The 26310-nt window shown below is 45.3% G+C and overlaps 3 protein-coding genes and 1 long non-coding RNA gene across 4 annotated transcripts in view; 1 reads left to right on the forward strand and 3 right to left on the reverse strand.

Annotated features, from left to right (window-relative positions):
- Positions 1–1717: 1717 nt before the first annotated feature.
- On the forward strand, positions 1718–6464 carry prr33 (proline rich 33). Its single transcript, XM_058075657.2, has 2 exons — positions 1718–1753; positions 3643–6464. The coding sequence occupies exon 2, from the start codon at positions 3658–3660 to the stop codon at positions 6433–6435; it is 2778 nt and encodes a 925-aa protein (XP_057931640.2). The 5' UTR covers positions 1718–1753; positions 3643–3657; the 3' UTR covers positions 6436–6464.
- Positions 3233–20675, reverse strand: lsp1a (lymphocyte specific protein 1 a). The gene is made up of 13 exons (XM_078790950.1): positions 20320–20675; positions 16004–16123; positions 14428–14662; positions 14198–14334; positions 13881–14115; positions 13689–13820; positions 11744–11787; positions 11177–11258; positions 10973–11110; positions 10560–10655; positions 9379–9465; positions 9195–9297; positions 3233–3495 (listed from the first exon to the last, which is right to left on the reverse strand). Exons 1-13 carry the CDS (start codon positions 20376–20378, stop codon positions 3473–3475), a joined length of 1491 nt encoding a protein of 496 aa, XP_078647076.1. The 5' UTR covers positions 20379–20675; the 3' UTR covers positions 3233–3472.
- Positions 20676–22094: 1419 nt separating this feature from the next.
- Positions 22095–24744, reverse strand: LOC144898556 (uncharacterized). Its single transcript, XR_013627451.1, has 3 exons — positions 24135–24744; positions 23680–23906; positions 22095–22383 (listed from the first exon to the last, which is right to left on the reverse strand). It is a non-coding gene; the product is annotated as an uncharacterized LOC144898556 (long non-coding RNA).
- Positions 24745–25368: 624 nt separating this feature from the next.
- Positions 25369–26310, reverse strand: part of LOC131131565 (troponin I, fast skeletal muscle-like) — a 4104-nt gene continuing 3162 nt past the window's right edge. Inside the window, exons 4-7 of the mRNA XM_058076382.2 lie at positions 25995–26123; positions 25842–25931; positions 25605–25778; positions 25369–25536 (exon numbers count right to left, since the gene is read on the reverse strand). Coding sequence (XP_057932365.2) covers positions 25459–25536; positions 25605–25778; positions 25842–25931; positions 25995–26123 — 471 coding nt within the window. The 3' untranslated portion in view covers positions 25369–25458. The remainder of the gene's footprint in view (positions 25537–25604; positions 25779–25841; positions 25932–25994; positions 26124–26310) is intronic.

A 26310-nucleotide genomic window follows, 5' to 3' on the forward strand; every position in this document is an offset into this window, starting at 1 on the left:
ATATATATATATATATATGTATGTGTGTGATTCCCAAGCAAATGGAATACCTCACATCTTCCACCAGGGGGTGCTGCAGTAACATGGAAGGAACTGACCTGTGGTTCTGCCTCCAGGATCACGTGTCTCACACCCCCCCAAATAGACCCCAGGACCACCTGTGGGCTTTGACATGAAGTAACCCAAAAACATAAAGAAATTATTCTGATATTTATTGCTGATGATTGTATAACCCAACAGAACAAGCAGGTCAGCAAAATATAATAATATATATATAATAAAATATAGTAGAAATATAGTATAAAATGATGCTATCCACACTTGACATAATGATAATAGTCAATAAGAATAATAAAAAGAAAGAAAGCAAAAAAATTAACAAAAACAAAGACGTTTTTAGATTGACTGTCATTGCCATCTAGTGGTCTGGCGTGTTATTACACCTTTTTTACTCAAGCACAGATGCCATCTGCTTGTGAACTCTTGCAAGATTGTTGTGGTCTACACTCTACACCAATGGGGTCTCAAACTCAATTTACCTGGGGGCCACTGGAGCTAGGGTCTGGGCAAGGCTGGGCCGCATCAGGTTTTCAAAAAAAAAAAACACATTTATTAAAAACAGAAAAATATACAAACTTTTTCAGTGTTTTGGTTCCGATTTTCTACAATAACAGCTCTGATAAAACAATCCACTGTTCTCAAATATCTTGAAAATTAAATAAACAAATCAAGAATAAAGAAAATCAATCAATCAGTAAAAATAAATATAATAATAATAATAAAAACTTAAGAAAGCACATATAGTTTGTGGGTAGACAAATGATTTTTTCCAGATTAAAATGAACAAAGCATTATTAGAGCCCTGTAGACATGACAAAACACGACTATAGTCACATTTATACTCTTTTTATTTACAACATATTGCGCAACTGCAGGGTCTTGAGACACATGCTAACTCGCAAACTAGAGAGCTAGCGACCTAAACGGTAGCCTCCAAGTTATTTCCTTTAAACTTAAATAGCCAAAAACTTACCACTTCCACACGGATAGGGAGGATAACTATTAACAGTTATTTAACCTTTAACATGAACATGAATCAAACGTAATAATTTTTTCTTTGGTACATGATACCATACAGCATCCGTATCAAACTTGCGCGGGCCTCAAACTAGTGTCCTGCGGGACAAATTTGGCCCGCGGGCCGCGTGTTTGAGACCCCTGCTCTACACAGACCCTATATGTGAACACTGAGTGGGGACCTTGTTGCGTTCAAGCCGGACCCCTGGGGGGCCCTCGGAGCTCACTTTTAGAGCACTGATGAGCTGAAACCTAAAGTCCTGAGCCCAGTGAGCCAGGGTTCGGTGTCCCGCTTGGCGCTGCTGTCACTGAGACAGGTCTATTTTTGGACCATCATGGCGCCCGGTCCTTCCATTCGGAGGAAGGGGGGGTCTAGTGGGGCGAGTCATGAAGCTGCCGCTGTGACACTCCGGGCTGGGACGAGCAGGCAGCAGCCGACGGCCGCCCCCCGAGCAGCACTCGCACAGGTAAAGAGCACAATGACACCCTTTCTTTACATGCTCGGGTCAGGGGGGGCGGCTATGGGGGCGCCCACCTTTGCTCCGAGCAGGAGCGGGCATCGCTTTGAAGCTTCATACACCTGATTTGTCAACTTCCTGTTGACTTTTTGTGCAACCTTCTGCCCTTTTCTGTCAAGGGGAACCTGCCTGCTACTCGAGCTACACGTCTCAACCCGGTAAGTCCACCTAAGGGGTCTTTGTGGGGGCTTTTTGGGTTTGGATCGGTCATTGTGGACCGTGGCGGCTTTTATTACACGTCTATAATTATTCTTTCCTCTTTTGACACTGGTCCACATAGCAGACCCTCCAGGCCCTTAAAAGGAGGAGGCCTGGGGGAGGGAGGGCTGGGGTGGCTCTCATGTTTAAGGTGGCCTCGGAGGGGAGGGGGACAGGTCGTGGGGCCTACATTTCACTCCGCGCGCCCATCAATGTGTTTGCCTTGTTGTTGTTCTAAAGACTCTGTTCGTTCACGTTTGAAACTCCGCCATGATTGGCCTGCTTCCGTTGACGGCCTGTCCGGTCTCACCGGGCTGCGGCGCCATCGCCACTCCAACACCTCGGCGCTGAAAGGCGTATAAATACATGCACGGTAATCCCTCGTTTAAGGCGCTTCATCGGTTCAGTGATAAATGAATTTCTGCCACGTTATTTATAAATGGAATACTCGAGCACAGGAAACCTGCTTGCCACCTTCTAACTGCACTTTTCAACATTATTAGAGCCCTCTCGGCATGACATAACAACCCTACAGTCACATTTTCTTCCCCTATAAGGCATGCTGGAGCCTATCACCGATATCCAGATAGAAGTAGAACATTTTCTAACATTGTCTTATTGTTGAATGAGCAACAAGCTCTTTTGTAAATATCACCTACTTTGCGATGAATGTGCATGTGCGCCATTTACAAGTGTACCTGAATGCAGCGGCAACTTGTGTCCCAGGAGTTATGTGATGCACCTGAATGCACCATTTTAGAAAAAGCTGCAGCAAAACTGACAGCAGTTTGCTAGTTTTGATCCAGCTTGTTGAGTATGAAGTGTCCATGATCTGACCGGAATCTTTCCATGGTGTCCCAACTCTAAAAGAACCACTCCCCACCTTCTCAAAAGTATATAAAATATGAAAATCCATACATCCAACAATTAATCCTGGGCTTGGGGTGAATCTGGATGACATGGAACCATTCAGAATTACTTATTTGTTTTTATATGCAAGGAACAACTCGCCTCACACTGCGAGGCATTCAGGTGCACTCGTAATTTTGAGCGTTAGGCGCCGATGGTTTTCCATTTTTAGTTCAAGTTAAAAATGACAACTAAATGGAAAGATGGCAGCAGCGGTAGTATCAAAAAGAATCTTTCCATGGTGTCCCAACTCTAAAAGAACCACTCCCCCCCTTCTCAATAGTATATAGAATACAAAAATCCATACAACCAACAATTAAGCCTGGTTTTGGGGTGAATCTGGATGACATGGAACCATTCAGACTTACTTATTTGTTATTATATGACGCACACGGAGCAATGAACAACTCGCCTCACACTGTGAGGCATTCAGGTGCACTCGTAATTTTGAGTGTTAGGCACCGATGGTTTTCCATTTTTAGTTCAAGTTAAAAATGACAACTAAATGGAAAGATGGCAGCAGCGGTAGTATCAAAAAGATCTTTATTGACTTGAAAAATGAACGTACAAATTCATACAAGCATAATCAAAAATATGTTTCAAGTGAAAAAAGAAGCCCCAGTGATTGAAAAGGGGGAGGAGTCCAAGTGAATATACGCGCGTTGTGAAGGAGGGGCTGCATTGTGATTGGCATGTTGGTTGAGCGTAATGAGTGTTGTAATGCTGGTTGTTCAGGTTGAAGGTTTGAGTCCAAGCTGGGGAAATTCCACTCAGTAGTCACTTTGATATAAATCTGGAAGAGACAAGAAGGAATTTGATATTATCCGTCAGGGAATAATTTAGGTTTTACCAAAATATGTTCCTAATATGATGTTTGGAGGCGGAGCCTAAGGTCTTAATGATTTATATTTAGTGTGACATTTTCTTCTTTGGTCTCCAGGAGGCTGAGGCGCTCATGGCGGTCGCTTTCGGAGCTGTCATTCCGCCCGGACTGCTTTCCCAGCCGTACCCGCCCCCCCTGTTGCCCAAACCCGGGAAAGACAACGTCCGCCTCCAGAAGCTCCTAAAGAGAAGCGCCAAAAAGAAGGCGTCCCCCCAGGTGTCGCAGTCCACCGCACCGTTCCGCTCCAGCCTCTCCCCCGTTAACGAAGCAAGCCCCGACCTTGAGCACAGTGACCACTCCACCCCACCCAAGACTCCGGAGTCCGGCTTCTACGGGGTCCAGCAGGCCGCCCGCTTCACCGCCAGGCCGCTTTATCAGCATGTGGCGTCTCCGTATCCGCAACGTGCCGCGTACGGTCGAGCGGGAAGGTTCTCGCCTCAGCCATTCGCCTACCCGCCATATTCGCAACATGGCGCGGTGGCGTCTCTGTACTCCAGAGAGCAGCCAGCACCGCCGGTGCCGTCCCAGATGGCACCGCCGTTCCGACCGTTGATCCCCACGATCTCTGAACCAACTTCTTCTGTGCCTCAGATGAGGGCGCCCCCCTCTGAGGTGAAAACTTTTAGTCTACTCAGTGAAGATCCTGCTAGTCTAAGACCGACTGTGGCTCCACCCATCAAACCAAAACCTGTGAGCCCAAATCCGACTTTGCACCCAGCACCGCCGGCTCAGGCTTTGATTCGGCCGCTCACGGTGTTAACGCCATTCGTCAAGCCGAAAAGTCCTCGTCCGACATTCAAAGCCACCGAACGCTCAAGATCACCCAAACCGATGTTTGACGTCCCTCAAATTCGCTTGTACACGGCCAGCACGTCCTACTACGAGACGTCCAGGACCCCTCCGGTCTACGACACCACCGCCCTAACGGCCATTGGCAGCACCGTCACTGAGAGTCAACAAGTTCCAACATCTGAGGCCAGGAGAGGAGTGATGCAGGGGACCCAACATCTTGTGGTTTCAGTCTCTAAACCACAACGGAAAAGTCCAACTTCGGAGATGAAAACAGAAACATATAAAGTGGAATCGAACGTCTTTGTGGCGCCAATTGTTGAGATTAAGAGAGCCACACCGACATCCGAAACGAGAGTCAAGACACCAACTCTTGAGTTTCAGTCGCCCAAAGTCCTCACCGGGCGCCCGAGAACCCCTGCAAGCCGGACTGCGACCCCCGTCTTTGAGGTTTCAAGACCTAATCCTCTTCTGTTTGCAGTGTCACCAGTTCTCATGGAGTCAGAAAGGACCGCAACCACCAGAAGGTCACCTGCTCTCCAGAAACCGCCTGAAGCGTTGCTCAATGGGGATCTTCAGAAGGACGCTTTAGCCAACAGATCGCCACAGATGATCACCAAGTCCAAATCGGAACCAGACCTGACAAATAGAACTATTCTGGATGAGCAAAGCCCTCAAAGACCAAAAACTCCAACATCTGAGTTAAATCCTGCCGTGGCATCTTCGGGGTATCAGAGGCCTAAAACTCCAACCTATGAAGCCAACCACCTTCTCAGCTTGTCCGCTTCTTTCAAAAGACCAAGGACTCCGACATATGGGATGTCCGCTCCTCGTGAATCAGCTGGAACCTTCCCGAGGTCTAAAACACCGACTCCCAAAACCAAGTCTGGCTATCGTGGACTGACACCTGCCGAGTACGCCGCTCACGGAGGAATCAAAACGCACAGTCCGGCATTCGGTATCACCGTTTCTCAGACGCCAACGCATCATGAACCTACGGCCACCAAGAAAGACTCGTCAGAAATCAAAACACCAACTGAAGAACCGTCAGTGAAAGAAGAGCCCCCCAAAGATGACGTCCATGTGGGAGAACCGAAAGCCTCAACCATCCCAACAATTCCCATCATTGTCGTTTCCCAAACACCCGAAAACTCAGCAGCAACATACAAACAGGAGGAAGCGATTGTTCCTCCGAAGGTTCCGGAGAAACGTATGGAGATTCAGGAGGCACCAAAGGCCAAACCGTCACCCTCTGAACAGAGTTCTGTCCAGCAGAAAGTAGAGATGCCAAAACCACCAAAGGCCAAAGCAACTACAACTGATAAGGATCCTCTGAAGGCCGTCAGGACACTTCTGGGCAAAAATAAAGTCCTGACCTCCAAACATCAAGAAGAGGACTCTGGAGACACTACAAAGGTTGAGAAGGCCAAAGTGAGCACCGCACCCCCTGCTGAGGCCACCAAAAGTAAAGATCAGGACAAAAAAAGTGAAACATCTGTCGGACCTAAAGCAGAAAAGACACATGACGAGGCGCCTAAGAACCTCCAGAAGCCAAAGGCACTAAAACCGAAACTGAGCGGTTGGTCCAGACTCAAAAAGCACATGGTGGTGGAGCAGGAGGAGCCTTCCTTTCCACAATCTGGCTCTCAGACGGAGACCACGGGCCAGGACCAGAACCAGAACCAGAACCAGAACCAAGGGGTCAGTGCTGCCGGCGAAGGCCAAGGCGGCGCTCCCAAAGCTACCAAGATGTGGGACGCCGTCCTCTTCCAGATGTTCTCCAGCAAGGATAACATCATGCAGCAGATTGAGCTGAACAAGCGTGACGAGAACAAGACAGAGGAGAAGACCGACGAGGTGAAGGACGTCCCTTCGTTTGCGTACAGGTTGCCCGTCTTGCTTTTCAGTCCCAGGTTTGATGCCAAAAAGCTAAAAGAGGCGGCATCACGGCCGCTCACCAAAATCTCCAGCGTCTTTGAGATGGGTCTGATTGGACGCAAGGCCAAAGACGAGGAACCAAAAGACTTTAACAGAACCGCCAAAGGCTTCAGCACCGCTTAGAGATCCACACCGACCAGGAAGTGCTTTGATGCGTCACCAAAATAAGCGCGATCGTGCGGACTCTGCATCGTGAACCTGAAACCTGATGCTTCTGGTTCTGGTGGTTTGGACTTGACACCAGGTTTGTCTTACAGATGTCACATGCTATTAAAGCTTTGATGGTTGAAGTCCGGAAAGAGGAGCTCATGTCTTCTTTGGACGTGGTTGGCGTGGTCGTGGTACTGATTGCACTTTGATTCCCGATGGTGCTACTCTCTCTTGGTGCCTGTTTGATGACTTAGTAGATGACTTCCAGCGTGCCGTGGAGCAGCTTTTAATGTGTTCAATCAAACTTTATGTTGACTTCGTGCAGACTTCAGTTCAATGAATCAGCTTTTCAACTTAATTGTGATAATTTGATGTTCTGAAGACGCTTAAAGGAGCTTGTATTTATTTATCTGCGACTTGAATGGTGTGACTTGAAGGTGGACGACGACGGAGCTAAGATGAGGAAGCTGAAGCAGGGATTGAGTTGCTGGGTTGCACATGAAGTCAGGGCCAGTTGAAGTCGTCACGGGCAAACAAGCGAAGTCGTGATGAGGGTCCAATTTGGGGGCCTCGGACTCTGGTCTGTGCTATTTGCAGATTTGCAGATGAGGATCAGTATTTCCAAAATCTGAGATGATGGTTCTCCGCCGGAAGAGGGTGGATTGTATCCTTCAAGTTGGGGGAAAGGTCTTGCCCCAGGTGGAGGAGATCAAGGATCTTGTTCACGAGGGAGGCACGGCTGGAGCGTGAGGTCGACAGGCGGATGGGTGCAGGGTCTGCACTAATGCGGTCGCTAGGCAACACGTCATGATAATTAATATAGGTCACGATAATTAATATGTCAATTTAGATGGATGGATGGATGGATGGATGGATGGATAATTAGATAGATGGATAGATGGATAATTAGATATATGGATAGATGGATAATTAGACAGATGGATAGATGGATAATTAGATAGATGGATAATTAGATAGATAGATACATAGATAGATGGATGGATGGATGGATGATGATGGGTGGATGAATGTTGGATGGATGGATGGATGATAGACAGATGGATGGATGGATGGATGGATGGATGGATGATGATGGGTGGATGAATGTTGGATGGATGGATGGATGGATGGATGATGATGGGTGGATGAATGTTGGATGGATGGATGGATGATAGACAGATGGATGGATGGATGGATGGATGATGATGGGTGGATGAATGTTGGATGGATGGATGGATGATAGACAGATGGATGGATGGATGGATGGATGATAGACAGATGGATGGATGGATGGATGGACAGATGGATGGATGAATGTTGGATGGATGAATGTTGGATGGAAGAATGATGATGGATGATAGACAGATAGATAGACGGATAGACGGATAGACGGATAGACAGATAGACAGATAGACAGACAGACAGATAGACAGATAGACAGATAGACAGATAGACAGATAGACAGACAGACAGACAGACAGATAGACAGATAGACAGATAGATATACATATACTGTAAATGTATCTGCTGCATGGTGGTCGAGTGGTTAGCGCGTGGTTAGTTTGCATGTTCTCCCCATGCATGCGTGGGTTTTCTCCGGGTACTCCGGTTTCCTCCCACATTCCAAAAACATGCTAGGTTAATTAGCCACTCCAAATTGTCCATAGGTATGAATGAGTGTGAATGGTTGTTTGTCTATATGTGCCCTGTGATTGGCTGGCCACCAGTCCAGGGTGTACCCCGCCTCTCGCCTGAAGAAGACAGCTGGGATAGGCTCCAGCACACCCTTCGCGACCCTCGTGAGGATAAGCGGTAGAAAATGAATGAATGTAATTGTATGCTCGTCTGCGCTATTTGTGTCTCTCTGTGCTACACAGGCTGGATGACATGAGGGTTCACTCTGCATGTGTCTGTATGCGTTGGCTCTACATTGGGCTACACGGGTGCTAGCAGTTAGCGAGCAGACACAAATATGAATGAAAGCACATGAAAAGCGATATAGTTTGTAAGCCCAACGCCACAGCTCCAATGTGGCTGAGATAGGGTGAGAAGTTGAGTTTGCTCAAGCATCGAGTCCAGCTACTACCTGGACTTAGGGTAGACCTAGGACATGTTGGAGGGATTATGTCTTGAATGTCTTTATATGAGTCCCGATGGAACTGAAAGAGGTGGCTGGAGACCGTGAAATCTATCCTGGGTGTTCCGCACCCAGACGCTGGGGAAAGTCGTTAGCTTTGTCACAAGAATGAGGCCAAGAAGGTGTGGAAAGTTGCCAAGTTGGGAAGCTGGGAAAAATCATTTAAACCGGGAAAATTATTCAGGTCTCAACAAAAGACTTTATGGCAGTCCATCACATTCAACTACTTTAGGAGGACATCTGCTGAATAATACTCTAATACTTGCGCGTCGCCATGCTAACCTTGAATGTTTGCCCCCGCTCCCATGTGAAAACCTCAACTAGGTCACGTGCTTGCAACCCAGCAATGGAGGTCGAAGGTGAAATGGTGAAAGTTCGAGTCGAGCTGGCCAATGTTTATTTTTTTAAACTATGTGTGTATTTTTTTTTTTTAAACCCTAAGTTAAATCAAGCTTCCCTTTCAAAATAAATGTCCGCCAAAGTTCTCCACCTGTTTCCAATGTATTTGTCCAAGTTGAAGTTTGCTATTTAAACATGAACCCTGCTGCAGTGCAGGCGTGTACGCTGACGGACGACGTCATTAACATGTTCTCACCCGACTCCGCATTGGTGCCATCTCCTCCGTGGCCCACGAGGATCTTCTCGTACTTGCCGTGTCCGGTCACCACAAACTTGTACTTTGTATTTGCTGCAGAGCCCTGAAGAAACAGTGATTGGATTCAATTGTGTTCTACTGGAGTTCCCTACTGTATCTGGTTACTACTTTTAGCATGGCTTACCTTCATGTGTTGCCCGGGCTTCCCTGATGATTCCCCAATGATCTCCCACATGTTCTTCTTTTGCATCACATCTCCACACCTCAAATCCTGACAGGACACTTTGATCACTAACGCTTAGCTTATCTTGCATCTTACATTAGCGAGTGAAAAGTAAAAGAATGCAACTTTGTCACATTAAAGGGGACCTAATTATGCTCATTTTCAGCCCTTGGTATTGAGTTGTGGACTCCTGTAGAGCAGCTACACACAATAACCAGCACACAAAGCTGTATCGTTCTTCCAGAATCTGCACCGTTTGTTTCGTTCGGCTTTTTCCTGACAGAGTCGCCACAGTTGATCTTTTTTTTTTTTGGATCCACATACTGCTTTTTGGCTTGAGCCCTTTATATTCCGGATGCCCTTCTTGACAAATACCGATGGTGCTTACTAATGGAGATTTGAACCTGGGGCATCCGCTTCTTCTTTGAATTTCGTGGTGGTTTCGTGGTGGCTGTGGTTGGTCATATTCCCGTGGGCATAGAAACACTTCCAGTTTGTGCCGCTAACTTTGATAAACGGTATAGGAGTTCATAAGTCCACCCCTCTGTGACATCACAAAGGGCCATTTTTACCACGCCTTCTGAAACCGAGCATTTTGAGGCATCCCAAACTTCTTCCAGTTTCTCACTTCCAAATGCACAAACCTTATTATCTGAAACTTTGGCATGGTTTAATGCCAGAATGCAACATTCTAACTACATTTATAGGTCACAAAAGTGGAAAAAGCATAATAGCTCCCCTTTAATATTTTCTAAAGCAACATATCTATTACAACAAAATGCAAACTAAATTTTCTAAAAATTACAACTTTAATCCTTATTTTGTTTGGTTTTCGAAATTGAATATTTCAACTTCATGTCATGAAATTATGACTTTTTCATGTTAGATTGCAACATTTTCCTCCTTATATTTTGTCATCTAAAATTACTACAGATTTTTCAATTATTGCTGTTTTTTAAATTTTCGTGTTAATTATATTTTTAGAATAGGCCAATAATAATAAAAAAAAAAGAACAGCCGCAGGCAGCAAATGGCCCCTGGGGCCGCACTTTGGACACCCCTGGTGTATGTTATTCTTGCCTCTTCCACTAGAGGGCCACATAAAGGAATTGTGGCATCTGCCCTCATGAGGTCATACTCACTGCTGGTCGGCTCTGTGCAGGTCGGCTACTGTCTGATTGACCTTTGACCCACTGAGTGATCATGTTGGCCACGCCCACCTTTATCCCCTCAGTGTCCTGATGGGTAAAAACAGAAAAAATATTTCAAAAGTTTGGAAGACCTGTCTTTCGCTGTAAAGAAAATCCCAGGCTTCGCTACACGTTGTAAAATGAAGCTTTGCCAGCTGTCCCATAGACGTCGGAGCTCCACCTCTGATTATTATTATTTTTTTTTTGATAGGCTGACCAAGCATGATGTTAAAACGTAGGTTCCTGCATCTATATGTGTAGAAAGGTGTGCGTGTTAGCATCATTCCTGACACTTGTGGTCCAAGATAAGACCATGAAGCTGCTTCTGCTGGCCGGTATGAAGGTCGTGGTCGGGTCTCCCTAACCTTGCTGGCTGTCGCCTTAGTCGGACTGCTGGTCCAGGCCTCGCCGCCCTCAAAGAGGTTCTTCTTGGAGGTGACGGCCTCCAGCGAGTTGGGCATGTCAACCATCGGTGCCTTCGCCCCTCGAGGTTCCTGAGAGTTCTGGACAAAGAACACACAGAGTTGCACAAACTTGCTCACGGGTGGCTGCAACGCGTGTGCGCTCACCTCCACGGCGTGGGCGTACTTCTCCATCTTGTCATCAATCTTGCTGACGAGGACGAGCACTTGCGTCTTCTTAAAACTGTTACTGAGTCCGAAACGAAAGACGCGGTCAGAACTCTGTCGTCATGGCGACAAAGTCTAACATCTGCTGTGAATGCACAGCAGTCCAGACGTGTTCCAGTTAAAACAGAGGTGTCCAAGCACCGGCCCACAAGGTGGGAAATGGAAGTCATATTACATATATTTCATCTCAGCTTTGTCATGTTGGTGAAAAAGTATATTATTATATATCAACTTAATTTTGCTTAAAATTGCTCCTTTTTTAACCGTTTTGCTGATATTTTCCTCAAATATTTCATATTTTTAAAGCAAATATTTTGACTTTATTTAAAGTTGTTTTTTTTAAATTACATTTTTACAATGTGATGTGGGTCAAGAAAAAATCCACCAGCCGCAAATGGCCCATGGGCCACACTTTGGACACCTGTGCTTTAAAAGGATTTGTTCCTTTTTATTGACGGGCTGATTGATGATATTGGTTATGGTAAATAGAAAGCGAGAAATAGTCACCTTTTCTTCAGTGAGCGGCTCAGGGATTCTGTCCTCTCTGAGATCTGTAACGGTCAAAAAGGTACGTGGTCATTTTTCACAGGAAGTGTGCACAATCTCAGTGACTGTGTAATAAATTATTTGCATATTATTATAATTTTTTTGTCAAAAAAAGATTTAAAAAAATGTTCCATGAAAAAGAATATACTCTCACTGTAATAGCGCCCGTCATGGTGAGGCTGTACGCTCACTCTGATTGGCTGACGACTTCAGGACACAACACATTCATTCATTTTCTACAGCTTATCCTCACGAGGGTCGCGGGGGTGCTGGAGCCTATCCCAGCTGTCTTGGGGCGAAAGGCGGGGTACACCCTGGACTGGTGGCCGGCCAATCACAGGGCACATATAGACAAACAACCATTCACACTCACATTCATACCTATGGACAATTTGGAGTCGCCAATTAACCTTTTACTTTTTTTGTAACTAGTTACCTTTGTAGTGGAGTAACTCAGTTACTTTTTTGTAAGTAGTAACTAGTTACTTTTGTAGTGGGGTAACTTGGTTACTTTTTGTAACTAGTAACTAGTTACCTTTGTAGTGGAGTAACTCAGTTACTTTTTTGTAAGTAGGAACTAGTTACTTTTGTAGTGGGGAAACTTGGTTACTTTTTTGTAACATGTTACTTTTGTAGTGGAGTAACTCAGTTACTTTTTTGTAACTAGTAACTAGTTACCTTTGTAGTGGAGTAACTCAGTTACTTTTTTGTAAGTAGTAACTAGTTACTTTTGTAGTGGGGAAACTTGGTTACTTTTTTGTAACATGTTACTTTTGTAGTGGAGTAACTCAGTTACTTTTTTGTAACTAGTAACTAGTTACATTTGTAGTGGAGTAACTCAGTTACTTTTTTGTAACTAGTAACTAGTTACTTTTGTAGTGGGGTAACTTGGTTACTTTTTTGTAACTAGTTACTTTTGTTGTGGAGTAACTCAGTTACTTTTTTGTAACTAGTAACTGGTAACTATAACTAATTCTTTCATTCATTTTTTACCGCTTATCCTCACCGGGGTCCGGGGGGTGCTGGAGCCTATCCCAGCTGTCTTGGGGCGAAAGACAAACAACCATTCACACTCACATTCATACCTATGGACAATGGAATGGAATGTGGGAGGAAACCGAGGTACCCGGAGAACATGCAAACTCCACACAGAGATGGCTGAGGGTGGAATTGAACCCGGGTCTCCTAGCTGTGAGGTCTGCGTGCTAACCACTCGATCGCCGTGCAACCCGCAGAGGCCTTTAGATAAATCGAAAATTTTCCATTTTGCCTAATTTCAATGTTGGCTCTTTTGATTTGTTTAACTAAATGAACATGTACTAAATATTCCCACAGATAAATACTACGTAGTATTGGCCAGTGTATAAGGTATTGCTGATGACAGTCACGTGAGTTTAAATGTAGTCTTCCTACAGTGCATGTACAGTACAATGCAGTGTATTGCATTGCATTGCATTGCATTGCATTGCATTACAGTGCATGTTCCAAGTTATTCCAATGTGGACAAACAAGTGCAAAAAAAAAAAAAAAAACCCATGCAGAGCCATGCACACTCCAAACATGACATCCCGAGAGGTCCTAAGGATGCGTCCTCACATCCCTGAGGACCTCAGGAGGACCAGGACGTGTGACGTGTGCACAGGATGACAGAAACCCAAACTCTCTGCACACGACAGTGACGCAGGCGATGACAGCATGCGTCATGTGACTTACGAGCAGCGTCCGCAGCGCTCGGCTGTGAAGGCAACACAAAACGTCCACTGTTCAGTTACCAAAAAGTCTCCAGGAAGTACGGGTTGTTAGCTAGCGCTGCCCTTTACAACAATGTAGTACTGAGCTAACTATTTGGATGGCTTTCACAAGTTTGGGGCTTTCATCGCTATGGCAACACGACAACAAGGTTTACTTTGTGGGTGGGCGTCTTGGGGCTGAAGGGGCTGAAGGCCTCGTCGGCGTCATGCTCGCTCATGCTCTTCATCCTCTCTGCCGTGTCCATCTTCCTCCTCTCCATGTCCTCCCTCATATGCCGGCGCTCCTCCTGTCAATCAAGGAGCAAAGTTAGGGCGTCGCCATCACGGCGGCGGCCAGCAGTGGTCACCTCTTCTTTGGCGATGCGCTGCTCCTCCTCCTCCCTCTGTTGCTCCGCCTCCTCGCGGACGTGGCGCCTCTGCTCCCGCCTCCTCTTCAGCTCTTCCAGCTCCTGCTCAGCCTCTGCTTGCCGACGCCTCAGCTGCTCCGCCTCCTGGATCTCCTTCTCCTGGAGGCCTCGGCGGATCTTCTCCAGGTGGCGCTCGGCCTCCACAATGCCGTCTGATTCGCCGTGCTCGCTCGACCTACAACACACATGTCAAGATGTGTACTTGTGTGTGTGTGTTTGTGTGTGGTGTGTGTGACAGGCTAACACAAGACAACGACCTGCTAGGCTTCTTTGATTGGTTCTTTGGGGCCGATGTCACTTCCTGCTGGTCTGCATCCGTACTGGAGTGTTTGGGATCTTGGACAAGGAAAACCTCAGACGTGGACGCCACTTGGACTTGCTGCCTTCCTTCTGCCTGCACACAAGAAGCGCTACCTTTCCTCAATTTCATCCTGGAAGGATGCAATGAAATAACGTTCATGATGGTGTCCTTTCCTGTCTCTCTCACCTGTACGTCTTCATCATCATCATCCTGCATCAGGCGACGGGAGGACGTGATGGAGGTGTTTTCAAGGGATGCTTTGTTTGCAGAGTTGCGTTCCTCCTCATCCTCTTTGTCCTCTCCGCCTCTGTGGACGACCTCCTGGAGGCGCTGTTGCCTCCGCCTCTCTCGCCGCTGCGTCCAGTCGCTGAAGCCCTCGTCCTCCTCCAGCGATGGAGAGCTGCTGGGCTTGAAGTCGTACCTGGAGGAGCAGGAAGCTCTTAAAGCAGGGGTCTCAAACACGTGGTCCGTGGGCCAAATGTGGCCCGCAGGACACTAGTTTAAGGCCCCGCCTTGATATGAAAGTTGCGGCCCGCGCAAGTTTGATATGGATGCTGTATGGAATCATGTACCCAGAAAAAATGATTACGTTTGATTAATGTTCATGTTAAAGGTTAAATAACTGTTAATAGTTATCCTCCCTATCCGTGTGGAAGTGGTAAGTTTTTGGCTATTTAAGTTTAAAGGAAATAACTTGAAGGCTACCGTTTAGGTCGCTAGCTCTCTAGTTTGCGAGTTAGCATGTGTCTGAAGACCCTGCAGTTGCGCAATATGTTGTAAATAAAAAGAGTATAAATGTGACTATAGTCGTGTTTTGTCATGTCTACAGGGCTCTAACAATGCTTTGTTCATTTTAATCTAATTAAAATTGTCCATAGGTATGAATGTGAGTGTGAACGGTTGTTTGTCTATATGTGCCCTGTGATTGGCTAGCCACCAGACCCAGACAGCTGGGATAGGCTCCAGCACCCCCCTGCGAACCTTGTGAGGAAAAGCGGTAGAAAATGAATGAATGAATGAATATAATAGTTGTCGTCTTGCTTTTTTTCCATCGTTTAATTAATTGATTTCTCAATTATTGTGACAGGCCTAGCTTAGCGGCTAAAGTGATGCTGTATGTACAGTATAATTAGCTTAGCGGTTAATGTGATGCTGTATGTAAGAAACAGAGAACACAAAACTGTAAACAAGTTCTATAATAAAGTTTTAAAAAAAAGACTGAATGGGAACGTACATCAAAAGAGATGTTCCACTCCAGTCCTGTAAGGGGCAGCATTGTGCACATATTGTATTGAGTGTTTATTCCTGAGCCCAGGCCTCTCCAAGGTGTTGTTTGGAATTTGCTCAGCATTGTGATTATGAGTCTGGTTGTAGGTCCTATTCCTTCTGGTTCTTCCTCTCAAGATGGCTTCATGACTCCCCCTTTTCAACGTCAATCAAAAGATCCGCTGTGGCGACCCCGAAACCAGAAAAAGCCCAAAGAAACAAACAAAACCCTGAATAAGAACTGACATTATCTGCCTGAAAGACACAGATGGCTGAAAAACGTCCTCCTTTGTGGAGGAGGCGGGGCTCAGGGTGAGCAGGTACAAGGTGGGCCGGCAAGCTGGGACACGGAGGACGCCATGTTGTCAACATTCTTTGCCGCTGGTGTCAGCGGCACAAACAGATGTGTGTGTCGCGTCTCATCCAACATGTTTGATGACTTCCCGTGATCACCCGCAGATGGCCGACGGCACAAGACCACGGCGAGCTTACTCACATGTCGTTCTCCTCCGCTGGCGCAGAGTCGCTGTTCCTGCGACAGGAGGCCTCACGAACTCGCCGCCGCCGCTCCCTCTCCACTTCCTCCGCATCCTCTATGCTCCTCTGTGCCGTCAGCCTGCGGTGAAAGGGTATGAAGTCAGTTGGCGTGGCCCGAGGAAGGTTCTCATTGGCCGCATTGTTTTGACGATGAGCACCGCTTCCTGGCCATCCCGACGCTTTGTCCTTTTCACTTCCTGTCAGCAAAAAGGACAGAGGTGGGGAGGTTGGCGCACAGCTGCGTGTTTATTTTAAAGGTGCGGAGCGCCACAGATAACCCACAGGCATCCCGGGGGTCAGGGACGGGGGGGGGGGGGTCACAGACATGATTTATCAACTTTGCTTAAAGGGGAACTGCACTTTTTTTTTTTGGAATTCAACAATTCAAGCAGGGCGGCACGGTGGTCGAGTGGTTAGCGCACAGACAGCTAGGAGACCAGGGTTCAATTCCACCATCGGCCATCTCTGTGTGGAGTTTGCATGTTCTCCCCGTGGGTTTTCTCCGGGTACTCCGGTTTCCTCCCACATTCCAAAAACATGCTAGGTTAATTAGCCACTCCAAATTGTCCATACGTATGAATGTGAGTGTGAATGGTTGTTTGTCTATATGTGCCCTGTGATTGGCTGGCCACCAGTCCAGGGTGTACCCCGTCTCTCGCCCAAAAGACAGCTGGGATAGGCTCCAACACACTCCGCGACCATCGTGAGGAAAAAGCGGTAGAAAATGAATGAATGAACAATTCAAGCATAGCATGGTAGCAAGCTAATTAGCTAGCCTCCAATTTATCTAAACTTTCATTCATTCATTCATTCATTTTCTACCGCTTTTTCCTCACAGGGCACATATAGACAAACAACCATTCACACTCACATTCATACCTATGGACAATTTGGAGTGGCTAATTAACCTAGCATGTTTTTGGAATGTGGGAGGAAACCGGAGTACCCGGAGAAAACCCACGCATGCACGGGGAGAACATGCAAACTCCACACAGAGATGGCCGAGGGTGGAATTGAACCCTGGTCTCCTAGCTCCTAACCACTCGACCACCGTGCCGCCTTACTTAAACTTAAGAAAGGATTTTAAACAAAATGGGGAGGAAGGACAAAGTAAGAAAAAAAAAACCACTTCCACATGGAATGGGAGGAGAACTTTTTCGGCAGTCTGCATCAATGTCTGACTCCATGCAGTTAAGATAATGTCATGCAAGGTAATGTCTTTTCAATGTAACATTACTGACACCTACAGGCCAGTGTAACCCCTAACCACTGCATATGACTTGTCTTTCAATGTTTTTTGACTAGTAAGATCAAAACAAAACAGCCATCAAAGCCTATAGCCAAGTGGTGAGCTTCCAATGTATTGTATTTTGTTGCTTTTGAGTTTGTTAGCTCAGGTGACTCCAGTCAAGTCATGTGCTTAGCCAGGTGATGATGATGATGATGATGATGATGACTCATGACTGCTTCAAACATGACATCATGTTGTTGTGATGACAACATCGATACTTTCTTCAGACGTCTTTCCTTTGTGTCTGTTACCATGAAAGCGCCAAGACGGCAAGCGCCAACACGACCCTGCAGGTGTCCTGAATGAGGGGGGTCCTACACTTCCTTTGTACACAGGAAATAAAGAATAAACTTAAACATCGCTCTACACAAGCGGGTGCCTCAACAATTCAGGTTTAGGGACGTAACTGCAAATTCCCATGCAAAGGATACAAATTCAAAATGTGCGGCAAGTAGGAAAAATGTGTACAAGTTAGCAGGTCTGCTATCACGTCGACACAAGCTTTTGTTAACGCTACTCAGAAATCCTCCAAATGAGAGAAGCACTCCTAAAGATGCTCAATTTCCACAATATGACCTGCATATTAGCTACTGCAACTTTGTTATTATTCTTGGTATTAGCATTGTTACGCCTAAGAACTACGTTACCGGTGTAGTGACACCTTACCACACCAAACTGCCTAGCGCTAGGTGTAGTGCTCATTTCTATAATGGGAGTTCACTAATGCTTAAAATGAAGTAAAAAATACTGTAAGTACGACATCACGAATGTACCCGTTACTACATGCGCACAGCATGGATGGAAAACCATAAAACCTTATTGGAGCTATTTGGGGGTCTTTTAAGAGCAGTATGTCTAGGCAGAGGGCGGCATGGCGCCCTAGACCTCACAGCTAGGAGGACCAGGGTTCGGTTCCACCCTCGGCCATCTCTGTGTTGTTAGTTTGCATGTTCTCCCCGTGCATGCGTGGGTTTTCTCCGGGTACTCCGGTTTCCTCCCACATTCCAAAAACATGCTAGGTTAATTAGCAATTCCAAATTGTCTATAAGTATGAATATGAGTGTGAATGGTTGTTTGTCTATATGTGCCCTGTGATTGGCTGGCGACCAGTCTCAACCCGAAGACAGCTGGGATAGGCTCCAGCACCCCCCGTGAGGAAAAAGCGGCAGAACATGAATGAATGAATGTCTAGGCAGAATAGGTGTGTCCTATTAAGCGCATTAATTAGCTGCCTCTTTTATCTGTTTTTATATCTTTAGAATGCACTGAATGCAACTAAAAACAGCTCGTTGAGAATCCGTGCTCTATAGGACAGAAACATGGACAGGAACACGGCCAGGCCGTAGCTCCTCCGTATGGCAAAACAGGAAGTGTGCTGTTTACTTTCCCTGCATCAACCTGGCAGGGAAGGGGGGGGGGGTGGTCTCTCGACCCCCTGTTACTCAACCAGATTAAAAACATTCCTCGGTATCTTATCTCGCTGACTCCCAGTGTGAGGGATTCCTCCTGGATGACATCATCATCCCTCCGAATGTCCGTCTAACGCTAAAAGAAAAAGTATCCCATCAAAATACAATCAGCATTCCAGCGGCGTAGCCTGGCCGTGTCGTCACGGTAACAACACCAGACCTAAAATTATGTCTTTTCACACACACACATACACACCTCGGGGCGATGCAATGATGTCACCACACACTTGGTCCCGCCCCCAGCTGTCAATCAGACTGTGACTCCTTCTGACCTAACAAGGTTGTTCACCAGAAGCAGCGACTGTTCCTGTTCCTGTTCCTGATGACTCAACCCTCCATGACATCATGCCGACTCAGCATCAACTCTCATTCAGACAAAGCAGTCGTCATTACTGCACTACTACTATCACTTTGTCCTTACGGGTACTAGCTTGTGTACACCGGGGCGTACGATGTACTGAGCAAATTTGTCTTTGACCAAGTGTACCTTCTTATTTGTCCTAATCAAATATGAAGACGTTACTATTATCATATAGTACTATCAGGACAACCAGAGTATGGAGCAGGAGGAGCATCCTGGCATGGCCGGAAAAGATGCACTGTAGTCAGGCACACGCTCCAAGCAGCCGGGGTGATACCATGGAGGTCTCTGGCAAGCACTTTTTAGGACGTAGCGATGCTGGCGTTTCAGATGGCAGACATGTTTTTTTGTGTGCTTGATGAAACATATATCTATATATATGTATATATATATATATATATATATGTTTCATTGCGCCCATATGTATATATACTCAAACCCAATCAAGCACACAAAAAACATGTCTGCCACCTGAAACGCCAGCATCGCTACGTCCTAAAAAGTGCTTGCCAGAGACCTCTGTAGTGTATATATATATATATGTATGTATATATATATATATTTATACATATATCTCGTTTTATATTATCTACATACTGTATTGTATATAACTCTGAGAAAAACTGTTGATTTTGTTATATATGTTAAATACGCACATTTAAGTACAGTGCGATATTTGATGTCAACTACTTCTATACTAGATTGGTCCATAAGGACATGCGCCACAGGTTGAAGACCCCGGAGCTGCTCTCCTTACAGCAGAGATTCCAAACTCAATCATAATTTGTAGCATCAAAGCTCATCCTGGGTTCTACTGAAGATACTGTCAATTTAGCAGCTTTTATACAAGTGCCGCAAAGCATGCTGGGAAGCTGGACGCACCACCACCACCAACCTCTCTCCTTCTTCTCCACGGTATCAAACCTGCCACACATTTCATTTCTCACACTTGTAAACATGTTGTTGTGTGAGATGGAGCCAAATCCTGATTAAACCCTCCATGACCCAAAACCTGCCCAGTAATCCCAGTGCCCCCACACTGGAGTAGCGCGAGGGGGCTTAGGGAGTGTGGAAGTAAGGCCACAGAGAGCAGGAATACAGAGATAAAGTGTACTTGAACGCCTCGCGACAAAAGAGAGGAATACAAAGTTTACCTCATGAGGTTCTGAAGACCTTGTTTGCTGGAGTTCCTCCTCATCAGAGCGTTGGACATCTTGTCTTCTTCTTCTTCTTCTTCTTCTGTTCCTCGATGCCTGGATGCTGTGGTGGCGGTGCGGCTGCGCTCCAAAGGTTGCGTTGCGCTGCTGTTGCTGGATCTTTTGTTGCCCGTCGCACACGTTCCTCTCTCCTCTTCTTGTTGGGAATGTCAGGAGCCCCTCCGAAAACTCCCTCCCACACAGGAGAGGGAGGGAGGGAGGTTTGGGAAACATCACCCTCCCCCTTCTGTCCTACATGTGGTTTTCATTCAGCATCCTCCACGGTCATGTGGTCTCCGTCTGTGGGGGGAATGAAAGACGATTCCCTCACAGATTGAAAACCCCCTTCTCGGACCCCCCCCTCTTTAAAATCTGCCTGCGAATGAAAGCTGACAAGTGGAGGGTGAAAGTGTAGTTTGTGTTTGTTGTGTATGTGTACAGTGTGCCCCGCCTCTCCCCCAAAGACAGCTGGGATAGGCTCCAGCATACCCGCAACCCGAGTGAGGATAAGCTAAGCAGGCTTTTTGGTTCCAAAGTTTAATAAATATACTATAATAAATATATGACAAATAAGTAACTTATTCATAACATAAGAAGAAATTAACTGAAATATTAATATAAATTAATTAATAAGCATTTATTAGGACGAAAATGTGCATGTTAATTGAAATGTAGCTACCAAAAGCGAAATGAAGTGAAATACAAAAATATAAGGCATTCAGAAGATGCATTGAAAGACATGATATGTGCTATTCTACACTGGCCACTAGGTGTCAGTAATGTACAGGAACAGGAGGTCAAAACAAAGTGACTCTCCCAATGCTAACATGCCTACTATATTGTGCCTTATTTATGTCTTATTGTCTCTTATTATGTCCACTATATTGGCTAATATGATTGTAAAGTTGACTATGGAGGTGTTATTCCATGTCTGCAAGGCTCTAAAAATCTAACTACCACAGTATGACATTTCTAAATGAGGAAGAAATATTAACATTTAAAAAAAACTACGCCATAACACAAATCAAGCTAAAACTCCCCGACATTACTTCCTGTCCACCCCCTATTTTGCACCCCTACTAGCACTGGAACACATTTATAGATTGACTCAGATTGATGATGTCACCTTCATTTTTAAAAAGTGTCGGTATCCATATTGGCGATACAGGCCGTGTATTTACTTGGTATTGGATCGATACCAAATCTAGCGATGTTGCACACCAGTATTTCACAGGTTGTTTGCTACGTCTTATTATGTTTACTTTGTTGGGTAAAAGGAGTGAAAGGTTACTATAGGGGTGTTATTTTATGTATAGTACTCTAATAATGTAAAAAACATCATCACCACCAGCGTGGTCCAGTATGTACCGGTTGCCATGACAGCATCGCTCACCATTCAGGCCGGAAAAGTCCGACTAGACTAAAGTTGTGGGAAGTCCCGACTCGTAAAGAGCGACCTGGAGGTGACCTGGAGGCGACCTCGCTGCACAGACGGGTACCAGAACAAAGCTGTCGGAAAAACTAGAAGACAAAGTTCCGATCCAATCATATCTTAAAAATTCAGCTTGTGTGTCCACTGTGACCCACCCACTCAGAAGCTCTCACCACCTGGCCTGACACTCTCTGCAGTTCTTGTGTGAGTGCTGGACTCACACACGTAGGACCTTCAACACATCGGCTCACATTACAACCTGCGACCATGTGCTTAAGTGTCAACAAAGAGACCACACACATACACGTTCCTCCATGCTGCTTTCTCCAGGACAACAGTCGTGTTTCTCACCTTCTTTGGCTCCACTTTGGCCTATTTTGCAACCGTAATCAAAAGAAAAGTGGAGTCAACATCATGTGGCAAAGTTGATGATCCCAAGAATTCATTTTGTCCTTTTTTGAAAAACATACAGGTACCTTCTGAGTCCAGGAGTCCATGGAGGAGGTCCTCCTTCACCCGTGTTGGAACTCGGCCTCCTTAAAAAGCTCACATTCCTGCTGCGTGAGGTCACCTACTGCGTCCCACAGAACCTGGCGGTGATGTGAAAAGGGATCGAATGACACAGGGTAGACTTCCGGAACCAAAGTACAGCTTGGAACGTTCTGCTGAAGTGGACCTGAAGGCATTCTTCACCACTACAATGCAGAGTCAAAACAAATAACCAGACCCCAGCTGAAAGAGACCAAAGCACAGTTCTGACTTCCTGGCGGGTCAAGGTCCATCAAGGTCCATCAAGGTCCATCAAGGTCCATCAAGGTCCATCAAGGTCCATCAAGGTCCATCAAGGTCCATGAGCCCAAAGCGGGTCAGTGTGTCCATATCGATAAAAGTGGTTTGACGAAGCAAAACCAAAACATCTCAAACTTGCTGGGACGTGCAGATTGACTTCAGTGATTTCAGGTCGTGTTTGTCTGCTGAAGCTTTGTTTGGTTGCTCAGGTCAGGTTCAAAGGTCATGATCATGACCTTTGAAAGAACACTTCTTTCTGCTCTAAGCTACTAAAAAGATGTTATTTTTCCCACATAATATTTCCAGTTTCTTCTTGTAAAATTGTAACTTTTCCTCTTAATATTTTGACTTTATTCTCACACTTTTTTCATACATTCAGTTTTTAATTTTTCTACTTTCAACTTTCTTCTTATGTAGTGTTTTCTGGAAATTATGATTTTATTCCCATATTTTCACTTTATTCTCTAGCTAAAGCTAATTTTCCAAAAATGACAAATTGTTTCTCATATGACATGTGATATTATTTAATATTTCAACTTTATGCAACTAAGGTATTATTTTTGCTCATAACCTTACAAGTTTATTCTCTTTAAATTGCAACTTTTTTTCTTTTTTGCCGTAATATTTTGACTTTATTCTCCTAAAATGCTGTTTTTTCCACTTCTGCTGTTTTTCCAACTATTTAAACTTTTTTCTTATATTTTTTTTTCATGTGATTGACTTCATTCCCATATTTTCACTTTATTCGCTTAACTTTTGTTGTTTCTTTTTCATCCACCCATCCATTTATTTCCTATTCATACCCTCACCCGCCACAAATGGCCCCCCAGCTGCAGTTTGGACACCCCTGACATAGAAGATTGTGGTGGTTGTGCAGGAGGAGGAGCTGGGAATTACACCAGGAGTGCTGATGGCTCACAGGAAGAACAGGACAAACACGCCCTCTACTGGCCAAACAGTGCTGGTGTCTGCAGGTGAGGCTCACTCGTCGGCCGCATGGGGGCGCTCTTACACCGTTCACTTCTGATATGATGACTTAATGATATACAGCTTACATTAAGCATGGGATTTGTAAGCAAATAAAGATTTACACTTACCGACAGCACCGAGTCGTTCCAGAAGCTTCCATCCCAAAATATGCAAGGCATCGCCAGCCTCCATGTATGTGCTGCTCGGGTCACAACACGTAAACATATTTGACCTTTTTCTAAATGTGGGGACATTTCAACCCTGTGGGCGCGGTCAGCTCTTCTCCAATCTTCTCCTCCAGTACCTGCTCTACCGGGCTGAGGACTTTGGTTCTGAGTCTGTAGACCCACAAGTCCTAACCAAGTACAAAACCATGTCAGAAACCTTACGTTTCAAGGAACTTTTGAGCACATTTGGGTTGATGTTCTAGAGAGGTTCTACTTGACCAGCAACAACACAAACAATGGCCCCCGCTGAGGTTCTTGGGGGTGTAAAAGTATGAATCAGCAGGTCCCAATATAACCTGGAGGTGTCTCTTCACAACCCCCTCCCTCATCCTCCAAGGAAGTTAAAGTTAGCTTACCGAAGAAACCTTAGAAGCACCAGACGCTCCGACCCCCACCAGCAGGCCCCGCCACCTTGTAAGGAGTGTCATACGATGGGGAGTCCGTGTTTTTCTGGCTATTAAATTGTTTGTAGCTTCTTGTGCGAGTTGAGTTTGGGTCAGTGGTTCTGTTGGGTTGATGATAGAGGATGTCTTGGTCCTGGTTGCGAGCTGGTTAGCTCTAAGAAGAGCTAAAGCAGTTTGTTTACGTATGAGTGTGTAGTTCACAATCCTGCCTGTAGGGGCGCCACTGAGGCTTTCGTATTTTTAACATGACTTTTTAAGCTATTGTGAACTCTGGACTCAAATATAGACGCTATTTATGGTACTTGTTATTGTTATTCATATTGATTTTTGTTATTACTTGTACGTGTATGAGTATTTCCATCACTTTCAGGTTAATGCTGGACTCACTCATCAACCTTACAGTCATCTACTAATGCTAACGCTAGCGCTAGCTCTACAATGCATTGCTGTGAGTTGACATTAAAAGCCTTAAACACTAAATGTCGTGGCAGGTTTCTCTAAGTCAAATTTTGAAAGTCAAGTGTTAAGTTGATAAGCGCAGACATTCTTTTTTGGACAACTTTAAGAACATAAATGACACTGTCGACATGTTTATAGACTGAAACAGGAAACAAACGTAGACACGAACCGAACGAGCCAATGAGACACAGCTAGATAGGGCACATGTGGGGAAAGGACAGAGTTGATTGGAGGAGACGCGACGGAGGGGCGGGACAAAGTTGGACCAATCTGTGAGTTCGATGCTATCTATGTCATTGCTGCAGAAATACGTTTTAGAAGTAAACAAAGGCAAAGAGAACAATGTGTTTTGGTTGATTTATTTCTTCCAACACTTATAACCAGTCTGAACATTTGTAATCAATTATATTTATTGAAAATGAATATAAATGTCTAACAAAAATACATTTTTAATTAAAGCAAAGAAAACATAAATTATTAATATATTAATAGTAATTATTTATTTTATTTGCTTTAATTTAATTAAAGCTGTGATTTTATTATACATTTATATCAATATACAACACATGTGATCACAAATGGTCGGACTCCATGTAAGCATATATGCACTGTAAGTGTCCAATAACACCTTAGATCTTTCTCACTAGCAGTAATATCATCATTTGCACAAATAACATGATTTTTCTTCAAATGACGATTATAATGATGTGAAGAAAAGAGTCAGAGCAAACATTGATGGGTTTATTGTGTCGTGGGAGCATTTTGTGAGTTGTGTGTCGCAAAAAACAAGAGAAAAAACATAAAACATGTAGACATCTTAGGAAGTCTCAAACATCTTCTTCCTGTCTGCTTTGTCCTCGATGTTCTTACGCCAGTCACCCACCGCCTCTGTGGGCTAACAACAAAGATTATGATTATTATTATGGTCATTATTATTATTATTCATGGAGTCCGGATGCTCACCTCCTCTTTGACTTCCTTCTTAACCTGCTTGAGGTTGGACCTGAGGTCCATGGTGACCTTGTGCTTGGAGCCCAGCAGGGCCTGCAGCATGGAGTCAGCTGACATGCGCACCTTCTTCAGGGCGGGCTTCTTGACGCCTCGGAGGTCCACCACCTTGATGTTGAGCTCCTCGATCTAAGGAAGACAAACGTTACACCTTTCTGCTCATCTTCTGCTTCTTGCAGCTGATTTCTTCACCTCCTTCTTGGCCTTCTGCACTTTGGCCTCGGCGTCGTAGCGCTCCTCGTCGATCTTGTCGATGGCGGCGTGGAGTTTCCTGCACAGCTCCTGGACACACACGCATACAAACATGACGAGCTGCAAACAGACTCGTGGTCTCGGCGGCCTCACCATGAGGGTGGCTTGGTCTCCGCTCAGGTCAGGACTGGGACAGTTTTCGGCCATGTAGGCTTCCTTCTGTTCCACGATGTCCTTCTTCTCCTGCTCTAGCCAGTTGAGCGCAATGGACAGGATCACGCTCTGTGGGTGGGAATGTGGAGGGCGTGGTCACTCTTTTCGTTACCAGAGGCTTTTCATTCATGCCTTTTCAATCACATGTAATTATCCAATCATATACATGGATGGTTATTGTTTTTCATCCCCTTTATTAAAATCACATTTACATTACAATTTGGATATTATTTGAATTTCAAATGTATACCATTTA

This window comes from Doryrhamphus excisus, linkage group LG1 (assembly GCF_037039965.1).
Source record: "Doryrhamphus excisus strain RoL-2023G ecotype Guam linkage group LG1, RoL_Dexc_Guam_v1.1, whole genome shotgun sequence".
Lineage (NCBI taxonomy): Eukaryota > Metazoa > Chordata > Actinopteri > Syngnathiformes > Syngnathidae > Doryrhamphus > Doryrhamphus excisus.